Here is a 13,949-nt window from a genome sequence, read left to right on the forward strand (position 1 = left end):
TTCTCAAATCTCTAGATCACAAAGTACTTGAGGGCTCAGAGCTCAGCACATAGTAGGTACTCACTCAATGTGAGCTGAGTTAAAACAGATCACAATAGACAACTTTCACTGTAAATAATATAGAGAAAAACACATGTAGACACAGGAACACTGTACACACCTTCTCGCGCGCCATGCTAAATAGAGAGTACAGGTTCATTCCAAAAAGGGCATTTGACACAACTGCTGAGATTTAAATAAAATTCGTATTCACAGACGATGACATTCAGCGACCTAAGTTCACATTCCAGGACTTGAAGTAGAGCTTTATAGCACTTATATACCCAGAAATCTCCTCTTCCATTATCCCTAGATAAAGTTAGAGTGAGTTTGGGGACCAGTTGTGCCTCAGCTAATACAATGAGAACCACTTTGGTAATTGCTTTCTTTTATTAGATATGTTTTGTTCTCAAATCCTGTTTCCTCTAAACTATGAATTCAAGTTTTGGTAACAAGTGGGAAAAAGAGTCTGTCCCCTGAAGGGGACTCTCTCAAGTCTTTCATGTACTTTCCAAAGTTAGTTAAGCAACTCAGCAGCTACATACACCCTGCTGATGGTTGTGGTGCCAGTGACCCATGTGTAATTTGGGGTGATATGCTTGGGTGCTGACAGATACACAGAATTTATATAATTTGAAATATGAAGATATTAGTAAATCTAAAAATCAACAGAAACTACTAAAAACCTTAAAAAGAAATACTAATTTAGCATTTTCACTTGCCACTCTCTTCATCAACAAACTTTGTTATTAAGTAGTTAATATGGGTCTTAATTATTAAAGTAAAATCATTAGCAAAGGAAAGTTGGGCTCTTAAGTATAAATCTAAATTTAGAATATACCCCTACAGAGATCAAAGTTTGCTGATAAAAGATGCTTCAAAAAAAGTTTACTGTAGTGGTTTATAAATGGGTTGCAGTCCTTGTTTTAATGGAACCAGTTTTCAGACCATGATAATAATGTACAACATGGAAAATTTTTATCAAAGGCAGAGCAATCACTTTAACAGTACAACTTCTGTACCCCCCCCCCCACACACACACACTTACTTACTTAAGCCAGAACTGCCAAAAAGACGGGAAGCGAACGCATTTCACTTCATAGTGTGTTGTAGGGGAAAGATCTTTTTTGCGGATGCGGAGCTCTGGGTTCAAATCCCAGCTCTACCCCTTTGAAGCAATGTGACTTTGGGAGAGTTGCTTACCCTCTCTGAACCTCAGTTTCTCATTTCTAAACCAGCGGGGAGGTGGAGGTGTAACATTGCCAGCTTTGCATGGTTCTTATGAGTTAACTCCAGGATGAACTGTCACAAGTGAAAGTGAAAAGTATTTGAACTTTCTTCCTTCCCTTAATTTCCTCTGCCCGCCCTCACAGGCAGAAACAACCAAGGAGAAGAAGAGCTAAAAGGCAAAAAAAGGAAGGAAAAGAAGTAGGCACAAGAGACTGAAATGATGCACGAATTAGAACCGGATGTGGCCTTTCTCTCCTGCCCTTTATCTGTCAGGAAGGTATGTGATGCAAATTTGAACACTGGGCTTTAAACTTTTAAAAATATTTTTGGATGATCTTATAACAAGCTTTTAGTGGTCATTTTTATTTCAGTGCTAAACCATGAGATCTTCGGTGCTTCAAAGGAATCCCTTGGTAACAAACTTATTGGGATGGTTTGTATCCCATGAGAACATAGGTACTACATTGTGTATGTCGTTCAGTAAGTGGCTTAAATATTAATATTAAATTGCCCTAAGAAATACATTTTAAAAAATAGAAACACAGTGAACAAAAGCCCATAGCACTATAATATAACTTCTCTTGTTTTCATATATTAGAAAGTTGTTCTAAGCCTGCCTTAGAACCCTTATTAACCCTTAGGAGAAATAATAGTCCCATGATAGGCTGGCTTTTGGATCTGCGAGCCCTCATTTTAAGACTTCACAGAAAATGCTACATCACAAAATACTTAACAACAACAACAACGACCTCTTCCCAAGGGTCAAACTCCATAGGCAATCAAAATATTGCATCTTTTAATTTGAGGGAAATTGCTAGAGAAAGGATAGCACTAACTAGTGTATGTCTAGGGTCTGTGGGTTCAGAGAGAGGTCTCCCCAAGTTTCACAAGACTTCAGACCACCACAGAAAACCCATCGCACATTTGGTGTTTTTGATTCCTGGAGGATACACGCTGAGGTGGTTGAGCACCAGTTACTGAGATGGAAGGAAGCTCTGAGCGCCCCACTTGCACACTTTCATTATTAAAGGCATGCAGCCCCTTTTTAAGTAAATGCAGCTTCCCCAGCTTCCCATACCTGAAGAGAAAACCTCACAGCACACTCCAGAAATGTTTACAATTCATTTAAGGCACACATTATTTCTAAATACATCATTGAAGGACTCTTTTACTTATTTTGAAAATTTCAAATGAATGGGGAAGTTTTGCTTTCATGTCGTTTTCATTTTTCCAAAACTGGCATTAGGTACCAACATGAGTTGAGGACGAAATCATCCATTCACTAGCTAGAATTTAGAACTTAACGACGGATTCGTTCCAAGGTTTGAGAGGAGAATACCATTATTAAATTTCACTGTAGGATTTTTATCTTCAGATGAGAAGACGCCTAAAAGGAAAAAGGCCATTCCCTCCTCCCGGGGCACAAAAACACAGCCTAGCCCAAGCAGCCCATTTCCTACCCAGCCGATACAATAATGCTTTGTAAGCTGAGAGCGCGTCCGGTAGAGAAGCTAAGTATAAACAAGCTGAGAAGGATTAGGCGGTAGCTCCATTCTCATTTACACGAAAATCCTCTAAGCATCTTTTTCCTCGCTGGCTGCGGGCGCATAAGGAACTCTTTTGTGCCATAGCCACGCATACATTTGCATCCTTTGTCTTTACTTACCAGTCGAGGCTGTGGGCATGTGTGCTCTATTTCCTCCATGGTTTCTGAGGGAGGCTCATTGGAAAGGGATTTTGGGATACCTGTTTCTGACTCAGCATCAGTGGTAAGTACTGGCATGGCCAACGAATGCTCCCTTCAGCTCAACAGCCTCAGTCAGTCTCCTCCCAGGCAGAGAATGTTTTCTTTGTCACGTATTTTTCTATTCCTTACCCATCCCCCTACTTCGTCCCTTCTTTCGGTCTTCCTTGGGGGCACTAAAGAGGTTACCCCCACCCCCCACCCCACCCGCCCCGCCCCTTTACTTCTCTGAGAAACCCAGAGGCAAGGCCTCAGTTTATCACTATAACAACAAGACGGCACTGGAGCGGCGGGTGCGGGATACAGTACCTCATTTGCATGGAGCGCGCTGGTTGGCTACTGTCATCATAGTACCACTCCGCCTGGGAGCGGGCGGGCCCCATTGGCTGGGCATTCGTGCCCACGGGACCCGAACTTGCTGCTTTTGTTTTTTCTGTTTAATTCCGTTGCAAAGGTCTCGGTCCACTCGGGGCAGGTGACGCGGGCTGCACTACCAGATAAAATAAAACCGCTTCCTGGGGTGGGGGCCCAGGGCGCCTCGAGAAAGTACATAACAGATCTCCACTAAAAAAGGACCATGTCCCTGGCCTGAGCCTTTGATGTGCTGTAGTCAGAATTTTGCCAAATAGGAGTCACCCTGAAGACAAAGCCACTTTTGAATCCAAACTCCCTGTGCCCACAATTGCCAGCTGACCTCAGAAGGCCTCTCAGGGCATTCATTGTGGCACCTGAGTGTTCACCCCCTTGACTGCAACAAGGGCAGGGGGCAGATCTCCTGAGGCTGGGCATGGCCTGGAACCTAGCTCTGGGGCTGTCCTGCGGGGAACTCTGAAGGCGATAGATTGTATTTGACGACACGGCCTCCCACCTCTGCCCTCCCCAATTGCTTCCTTTCTTAGCCACTCCTCCCCCCCTCCCCAGACCAGCCATTCTGAGTTTCCTCAGTGTACAATCTTGCTGTTGTCTGCCCTTCAATGCAATGTTCCACCCGCTGGTCTATTATTATTCCTCTGCTCCTATTTCCTAAGCACCCTACTTTCAGCAAATGCTTGGGGGGTGGGGCGTGGGGATGCAATCACAAAAACATCCCGGATGAGGAGTTAAAGATGTGCCTTAATGTCTAAATGGGCCAGGGATATCCCTCATTTTAAGAGGGACACACGCTCAAAGAACTTACAAAGTTATTCATTCTAATGAAATACCACATTTTAATAACTAATAAAAAACCATGGTAATTGCTAGTATTTATTAAGCACAGGCACAGTGCTAAGTACTTTACCTAGATCTTATATAATCTTCATAAGAACCCAAAGACGTAGATCCTATTATTCCCATTTTACAGGTGAGGAAATTGCAATTGAGAGTAATTGCTCCGGGCCTCAAACTCACAAGCAATAGAACTGGGATTGGAAGGATCGGGGCTGGGGTAGGGATGCAGCAGGTGCAGTAGTGGAAAAAGCACCTAAGTAGGAGGAGTCCTCTTAAGACAAGTCCCTGGACTTCTAGATCTTTCATTTTATTCTAGAGCAGTAGTTTTGATCCAAGTGTGGTCCCTGACTAGCAGCACCAATAGCAGATCACCTGGGAACTTGTTAGAAATGTAAATTATTGGCCCCTCAAAACTTGATTCAGCAGGTCTTGGGTGGGGTTGGGATTCTCATTTCTACCAAGTTCTTAGGTGGTGCTGATGCTGCAGGTCCAGGGACCATACTTTGAGAATCAGTAGTCCAAAGGAAGGGATAAAAATATCTGCCCTGCATCCCTCACAGGATTTGGGAGATCAAATAAGATATCATGTGAAAACACTTTGTAAATTACAATGTGCTGTACTAATGTATGGAAGCATTATTTTTATTATTTCTTAAATAAGCAGAGTTAGCCTTAACAGAAGAAAATGGATCCTGTAGTGGAGATTGACAGTTATAGATCCTGCCACTTTAAATCAGAGTGACATCTCTTGACATCTCCGTTATTACCGATGCTTGAAAGAACTCCAGTAATGTAAGAATTCCATCGACACTTGAGTCACCTGAAAAGGGATCTTCTCACCCCCTTCCTACCCTTTCCTTCCTGTCCTATATGCCTTCCTGGAAGCACAAAACACTTCAAGCTGCAAGTTTAGCGCTACCACGCCCTTCAATACATTTAGGAGTGCCTTTCCCACATGTGTTGGGTGATGTGGGAGTGAGATGGTCCATCTAATCCCAATATTTTCTTTGCCTTACAGCAGTGATTCTCAATATGTGGTCCCCAAAGGAACAGTAGAAATTCTGGGAACTTGTCAGAAATTCTCACTCCCCACTCCAGACCTACTGTATAAGAAACTCAGGCGGTAGAGACCAGGAATCTGTGTTTTAATGAAACCTCCAGGTTTTGGAGGCATTCTGCCACATACTGAAGTTTGAGAACCACTGCCTAGAGCTATATAATCTCATTACAAAACACCTAACCTAGGCTGTGTTCTGGGCCCCTGAGCTACCAGCTTGGTTCCTAATTGGTCTTCTAATTCCTTCTCTAGAATGGGAGGCTCACCTATTCACCTTCCTATTTAGCAGAGTCCTGATCCCTCAGTGGAGTCCTTGTGAGCCCCTATTGTCCAAGACCTCAGACCATGTCCTTATCACTCCCTGAGCCTTTTCTTTCTCAAAGTGGGCAGATGCTCCCTTCCTTCCCTCCTCATATTCCCTTTTCCCGTCATACCAAGATGCTGCATCTGCCTAGGATGAGTATCTTCATTGTGTCACCCAAGCCAGACCCTTATCTATCAATTCCACTGTGTTAAATCTAGGTCATGCCAGACACATATTCAGCCCCAGTCCTTGACCCTCAAAATTTAGACTTTTAACTGCCTCGAGGGTCCACTCTATAACTGCTAGTAATTCCATTCCCACTAATCCTACTCCAGCCTTGTTTTGGCTTCCTCACACCTCACGCCCCACAGCCCAGTGGGTGAGTCTCAGTATGCCTCACAGTCCTAATGGGCAGAAATACTCTTTCTGGCACCACTCTTAGAGGGGTCCTTACCAGATCCACTCACTCCAGGGACAGAGTCTTGGCTGCTGTTGTAACCTGATTCAGGAACTTCTTACTAATACCTGAATGAGTTGTTTTAATTTAGGGGCTTCGTAATGCTATTAGGATGATTAGCTGATAATGCAGTTAATTCCACACTATGGAATTGAACATTCCATAACCCTTTAAGGATTATGGGGGATGACTATAAAGGGATAGCAGAAAGGAGGTTACTGGAGTGATGGGATTGTTATATCCTGAGTATGGTAATAGTTACACAAATCTATACACATGTTAACATTGCTAAAAACTCCATGGGAAACATTCATTCAGTACATGCTAACAGCCTTTAGAATGTTCATATCCTTTGACTCAGGGATTCCCCTTGGGAATCATCAGAGAAGTGCATAAATAATTATGCACAAAGATGCTTAATGCAGATTTATTTTAAAAAGGCACAAGAAGATACAACTTACAGCAATATGAAGAGTGGTTAAAATGAAAATGAAATACATTCTTATAATGTAGTATTCTACATGCATTAAGAGTCATGCTTTTAAAGAAATTCCAGTGCTATGGGAACATGTTAACATTATGTCAGGTGAGAAAAGTGGGTCCCAAAATACCATTCAAAAAAACTGATTCTGATTATGGTTATGTTCATGTCTAGAAAAAGAGTACTGGAGGGAAATACACTAAGATGCTAACAGTGACATCTTTAAACTGTGGGATCATGGGGGATTTCTATTTTCTTTTTTATATTTTCCTGTCGATAAAAATAAGAGCATTTATTGCCCTTACAGTTAAGAGGGGAAAAAAAAAAAGAACATTACCCCTTCTCCCCAAAGGCATTAAGGTCTGGGTACGGCATCACATGAGCCAATAGAAAGGTGCAGGGGCACAGTGGAAGGAAACAAAAAACAAACGGAGGAACAAACATAGGATGGCAGGTGGCTATCTCTGGTTAGCAGAAGCAGCAGTTGGAGGAGACAGGCTGTACAGAAAAATCCCAGAGAACGTTTGGAGAGAGAGCTCCGGAATCTTGTAACCTCTGCAAGTAGGGCTTGCCTGGGGTGGGAACTTGTGGCCCCTCACAAGCATTTTCATCTTTATCTCTACCATTTACCCAGGCACTTACCATGGGCACTTGTAATTCCCACACCACCTGATCAGATAGGGGTAGTTTGCCCCACATTGCAGATGAGAAAACCTAGCTGTAGAGCCCTTCGCTTCAGTATAGAAGAAACCTACAAATAACATCATTCTTCCCACAAGCGGTCTTCATTTCAACAATATCAAATTTTTGAAAATACCATTCCGAAAGATCTGCAGGGAAGAACTAAAATAATCTCTTTGAAGCAGAGGCCGTGTGAGCCCTGCCGATCCCCAATTCCCGCCCCCCCACACACACCCCACCTCACCCCCGCCTTATCCTCCTCAACACCTGGCCCACTGCCAACTGCCAGCGCCTGCATCTCTCTCCCTGAGGGCTTTCTCTGGCTGTGAAAAACCCCTGCCTTCTTCCCACAAAACCACGATGGAGGCAGGGCTGAGGGGTGAGAAAATCAACAGTCCACACCCCCAAGCGCTCTCAACCAATGACTGACAGGAGCGAATAAACAAATACCCAAGTCCTACAGTGACTCCAGAGTTCGCCAGTGGCATTAATTTCCAATTGCCACGGCGGTAGCTGGCATAACAATGCGCCCTGTACTGGCTGCCTTCCTTTCCTTGTCTCACCTGTCTACATTCCTGTGGGTGTTCCCTGGGATCACCTCACAAACAAACTGCTTGAACTTGAATCCTTGTCTCAGCGTCTGCTTTTGGGGTATCTCCAATTAAGACACTATTCAGAGCCCCCTCATAAAGCTCTAGTATGATTTGTCTGCTATGGGGAAATACTTTTCGTAACCTCATCACATGTGGATAAAAATGAGTCATAATATTGTATATAAAAGCCTATTTTTTAAAGCAGGTATTATATTTAAGCTTTTTCTTCTTTAAAAATACCTTTTCCTTTTATTTTTCAATCTTTAAGCTAGTCATGCTGCTAGAAATTTTATATCCATTGTATAAAAATATTAGGTCAACTATACTGAAAATTTTAAATTATTTAGCTACAGTTTGTATGCCTCTACATATATTTCACTGCTCTTACTATTTCTTAAGGTCTCCTTCATTCCAAGTCCCTCCCCCTTAACTATCACTCCTAACACCACTATTCCTTCTCCATTTCCTTTTTCCTTTTAACTTATTTTTTCTCACTGCTTCAGATTCACCAAATAAGGAATTTATCATAAAGAAGGGAGGCAGAAAAAACAAGGTGAAACTGACAATAATCTCAGGTTACCTGGAAACCATTATTACCTTATATGGAATTTTGTTACTTTCATGGCTCTATTTTGAGCCACTTCCCCAGTTTTCCACATGTGGCTTATAGGTTTGGGCCTAAAATCGGACAAAGTCCAGAAAAAAAATCCATCGCACTTAATAATGAAACCCATGCATAGATCCTTTCTCTCACTCTAGGAAAATTATGGTAATACATTTTTTTCCAGTGTAAAGCATTTCACCCCTCACTTGGTGCTTTTACACATTGAATTATGTCATAATAGCAATCTGAGACTGACAACTATTAATACTGAAAAACTTCGAAGGAGGAAACAGATTCAGACAGGCTAAGTCACTTGAGCAAGGTCATACAGTAAGTGGCAGAAGTATCACTTGAATCCAAGTCTTTTGAACCAAAGTTCATCCTATTTTCCACCAAAGTATACTGCCTCACTCTTTGATAGTTAGATTTGCTCTGTTAACAATGTTGCTGAGCTAACTCATGTGTATCTCATCATCTAAAAAACTCTTCCACTGAATTCACGTAATGTGAAGCACTCTCCACTTGTATTTATTTATTCAGTACATTTCATATCTCTGAAACCATGGACTTGGACTCATTGTTGGTGTGTGAATTTACTTATGACAGAAAAATAAGCACAGATGTATTGCGAGATTCACCAGTGGGTCAAGAGCCAGGCTGATACAGTTCTGTGACCTATTAGGGCCATTAGCGGAAAAAAAAATAGACATAAAAAGTAGTCAGAGCTTTGAAACTTATTTTTTCCAAAACAAAGAAGATAGAATGATAGTACTTTAGCTTACTCTTAACATGGATATTCTTCTTTTTTTAGCTTCTATCATAACAAAAATAAATTGACTTTCACTCTTTCATTTGACCAAAATTTATTGAGTCTAGGCACTGTTGTAAGACGCTGTGGAGCAACTGCACAGACCCGACATGACAAACCTACTGTGTGAATGCAAATGCCATTAACGAAATGTCATCTTACATCTTTTATTTAAAAGAAATATTTGACATGAGTCAGAGGCATGAGTAATAAGGAACTCCAGTTCTTAGCACTCAAGGCTATAATGGTTGTGCCTGTGTTTGAGAAGGTCCTAAAAGAGAAGTTTGGTGTTATCAAAACAAGATGTACTTATCTAAATGCTAATGATAGAATCTGTTGTAAAAATGATATATTTTGTTTTGCTGTAGCAAAAACAAATATGATAGCAGCTTTTTATTTTGCATAAATTGAAGTTGCCCTTAGCTGGAATAAATCATTCTTATTGACATTAGCAGCTGTGTAGTCAGTAAGGAATTATTGTTGCTATTACTTGGTGGTATTTATGAACACTTTTATTTTCTAAGTGCTTTACAATCACTTATTGTCTAATTAATATCTAATCATCTGTTTACAAGTAATAATCACGCATGTAGTGCAGTTTAATCAAAACTCCAAATGCAGCCGCCATCATACTCAAGAATGTTGTGTAAATTTTGGTCCCTACTTGATGGGGTTTGGGTCCAGACATACAGCTGCAACAGATAATACAACAGAAACAAAAATGAATAAAGATTCCTCACTTGGACTTGAGCATAATTTGGACTCACAACTTTTGCATGCCAAATATATTATCTGAATGTCAGTGGATAGGTCAGAATATAGGTAATTTTCAACACTTAATGGCTCGATTACACAGACGTAAAAAATGTAATTTATTTAAAGCGTAAAATTGGATGATAGTTTTTAATAAATGTTCAAGGGCAGGCAGTGACTTAACATTGGAACTGTTAGTCACAATCATCATCTCAGTGATTTTCATGAAAAAGGTCAAATGTAGCAAAGGTGGCTCAGGGATCTTCGAGGTTAATCTAACCAGGTTCAAGTCTAGACAAAGCTATGGCCAGTACAAACACCTGCCAGTCTTAATTATCCAATGTAAGTGGGTCTACTGCTGTCACCCTTCAGTCTCCCCAAGTGTTATTCTATAAGCAATTATGGGAACCATGAAAGGATTTTTTTAAGCAGGTGAATGATATGCATACTAATCTAGATTTTCCCCCCTAGGATACTTTTTCCTACAAATATAATTGCTGAATCAGAGTCCTTGCATTTTTCAGGTTTTACATACTTGTTTTCTGATACTTTTATCAAATTGTCCTCCAGAATACTTTACTAAATTTACACTTCTTCCAATATTCCTAAAGAGTTGTCTTTCTTGGTTATCGATCTGCCATAACCAGTTTCCTTCCTTCTTGCTTTCCCACCAGGCAGATACCCAGTACTGCAGGATATACTGTGGAGTCCTGAGGATTATGCCTGGTCCAAATGACTGGTAAGCGAGTAATCAAGATCCTGATGCCAGGATGGATAAATTCATTCACAAGTAAACTATTATTACAATTCTTGGACTTTATACTAATCAATTTTGAATAGCATGGACTCTTACAAAATCTGCACTCAGAATCTTTGCTGCTGTAAGAGTTTACCATAAAGGTAGTGGTTTAAATCATACAAATTTATTAAAGTTCTGGGGGGTCATAACTCTGAAATGGGTCTCAGGGGGCTAAAATCAATGTTTCAGCAAAACCGCATTTCTTCTGGAGGCGCTAGGGGACAATCCTTTTCCTTGACTTTTCCACCTTCTAGAGCTGCCTGTATTACTTGGCTCATGGTCACTTCCTTCCGTTTTCAAAAGCAGCAATACTATCACTCCAGCCTCTGCTTCGGCAGTCACATCTCTCCCTCTCCTGACTGTCTCTTTCACTTGAAAGGACCCTTGTGATTACATTGCGTTCACCTGGAAAATCCAGGATAATTTCTCTCATCGTGAGATTTTTAACTAAATTACATCTGTAAAATTCCTTTTGCCATGTAAAGTACCATCCTCTCGGGTTCTGGGAATTAGGATGTAGACATCTCGCTGGGCCAGGGGGTAGCGACATTATTCTGCTTACCATACCTTCCTTAGCATGAGCTGGACCTGGTATCTCTTCTTCAGATATACATTGTCTGTAATTTTAATACCTACTAATTTATGAAACCCTACTCTCTGTGTCAGGCACAGGCACTATATCAGGTTTGCAGATAAGAATCAGTGCTTAGAAAAGTTAAGTGATCTGCCCAAGGTCACAGGTCAAAGGCAGAGCCGGGCCTGCTGGACTTCAAAACCCCTGCTCCTACCCATTGCATGCTACCTCTTTAGCTCAACATTTCCCATGCTCTGCTCAGTTTGCTCTCTTTGGAGAGCCTTCATCTTGAAAGTTTTTCATTTAGTTTGATGTTTAATGATACAATCTAGCTAGACAAAACCTTTTATTAAGCCCCTATAAAACTCATGTTTGATGCATTCGTAGGTGCTAGTAAATAACCTCACCACACCGTTCAACAATAGGAACTCAAAAGGAGCAAAACCATTAATATTAAACCATGGCAGTCCCTAGCACATATAATACTAACATTGCTCAAAACATTTTTGAAATAATTCTTTTGACAATTTCATTAGTCAACTTAATAAAGCCACGTATGAAAATCAGTTATTATATACTCAAATCGGATTTTTGAGGTCCAAAGAGGTATTAACCAGATTTATCATTCACTTATCAGACTATCAACTGACTTTTGCTTGTTTTGAAAATATCAGAAATAACCTTCAACCATGACTGTGACCTCTAAGGATATCCAATAAGAACAGAGGGGCTGTCTATTCTGGTGAGAAATTCCTGAAGGGCTAGAGATCTTAAGTGAGGAAGGCAACCCTCTGGAGTCAATTCCTGTAGAGCGGAGGTTCTCAAACTTTAATTTGCATAAGAATCACCTGGAGACCTTGCTAAATTTCACCTTCCCAGAGATTCTAATTTGGTAGGCCAGGCCTGGGCCATCAATTAGAGGTTCCATCAAGCTCATAGGTGTTGCCTGAGGCCCACACCTTGAGTAACATTGTTATAGAGCAAAACTGTGAAGATAAAAACATTCATGTGAATATATAAATTCTATTATCCTTTTCTTTAAAAAAGGGGACAAAAATTGTCAAAGGACTCAGGAGCCAACTTAGAGAGACTCCTGCCAGCCAAAGATGGAAAGTTTAAGCATCAATAAGGATAAAAATTGCAATAGATTGAAATCCATCAGATATGTTTAAGCCTATGAATTCATAATATTGCAAAAAAAAATCCCAAACAAACTAAAAACCTCAATTGTCTGCATTGGAGGATACAAGAGAACAAATACATTATTCTGAAAGCTGGAAACTAGAGGGGAAGGTAAATCAAGCATTTATCTTACCTTTCTGACACAAACTGTACCTCTGGGAGATTAAATAGTGAGTAAGGAGAAGTGTATCATCTTAGAATGTGTAATGAAGATGGTATGAAGGTAATAAAGAAAGTAATGAATTAGACTATACCTGTTTTATAACCCCTAATGAAGGATTGGATCTAGGCATTCAGCACCAATAATTGCTAATGTGACAAAAAGACGGACAACCCCAAACATTATATCCTCCTGATAGAAGTACATGCACCGCTTATAAAGAGTTCACCAAGTAAAACAGAACCTGGCTTTGATCATGTCTCTTGATCTGAGACCAATTTACAGGAAATACGGAAGGGATAAAGGAGTATGTTAACACCATAGGGATGTAATCAGAAAAATCCAGATCGTGGATTTTTTCCAGAAGCTCTATTGTTGAAACCAAAAAATTGCAAGAAACTTATGGATTAAATGAGATCTAAAAGACACAGTAATCAACTGCAATGTGTAGACCATGTTATTGGAATTCTAATTCAAAACACTAAAAATGTACAATAACATTTATGAAATAATTAGAAATTTGAGCAATTTCTAGATAATATAGAAGAATTATTATTAATTTGTTTTAGGTATAATAATGATATTGTGTGTCTATTTTTAAAACTTTATTTTAGAAATATACTGAAGCATTTGCAGATGAAATATATCACATGAATATGGGGAGTGGATAAAGGCTCTACATTAGTGGTTTTCAAGTGGGTGAAATTTTGCCCCCCAACGTACATTTAGTGACGTCTGGAGACATTTTTGGTTGTTACATTTTGGGGGATGGTGCTCCAGGCATCTAGTGGGCACAGGAACAGCCCTCCACTATGGGAGAGTGCTCTGCCTTGGCACCCTGATGACCTTGAACATGTCCACGCAGATTACACCAGAGAAGACTTGCACTGCAGCTCATCTGAGTGTTGGCAGAACGCCTTGGGATCTTCCTGGAACATGAGACATGGGAGACTTGTTAGGAGCTGCTCTGAGGCCATCTCTTACTAACCTTCCTATCTCCTCTGAGAAGTTGTCATGAGGCAGTTTTTTATTTTTTAAAAAAAAGCTTATACTTGCTTTATACTTTAAAATATCAGGGAAATACAGAATTATAAAAAGAACAAAACTCTAAAATCCTTATAACCAGAGATCACTACCACTGTCAATAGTTAATGTATTTCCTACAGTTTTTTTTTCTGTGCTTGGATTTTCCACCTTCGATTGTCTTATTCAAATAAAAAAGAAAGCAAATGGAAAGCCTCCATAATGAGGACATTTTTGCTATGACTTTACTG

At 40.4% G+C, this 13,949-nt stretch overlaps 1 protein-coding gene across 3 annotated transcripts in view; it reads right to left on the reverse strand.

Annotated features, from left to right (window-relative positions):
* PCYT1B (phosphate cytidylyltransferase 1, choline, beta) overlaps window positions 1-13,949 on the reverse strand; it is a 98,749-nt gene that overhangs the window by 77,477 nt on the left and 7,323 nt on the right. The window contains exon 1 of one of the 3 annotated variants that reach the window (XM_016121346.2): window positions 2,936-3,319. The exons of 1 other annotated variant lie outside the window; for it this stretch is intronic. In XM_016121346.2, the coding sequence (XP_015976832.1) occupies window positions 2,936-3,052 (117 nt within the window). In that variant the 5' untranslated portion in view covers window positions 3,053-3,319. Of the gene's footprint in view, window positions 1-2,935; window positions 3,320-13,949 lie in introns of those variants that run through there. One more of the 3 variants, XM_016121344.2, reaches the window with a different exon arrangement.

The sequence above is a fragment of the Rousettus aegyptiacus genome, unplaced genomic scaffold, assembly GCF_014176215.1.
Source record: "Rousettus aegyptiacus isolate mRouAeg1 unplaced genomic scaffold, mRouAeg1.p scaffold_m13_p_9, whole genome shotgun sequence".
Taxonomy (NCBI): Eukaryota; Metazoa; Chordata; class Mammalia; order Chiroptera; family Pteropodidae; genus Rousettus; species Rousettus aegyptiacus.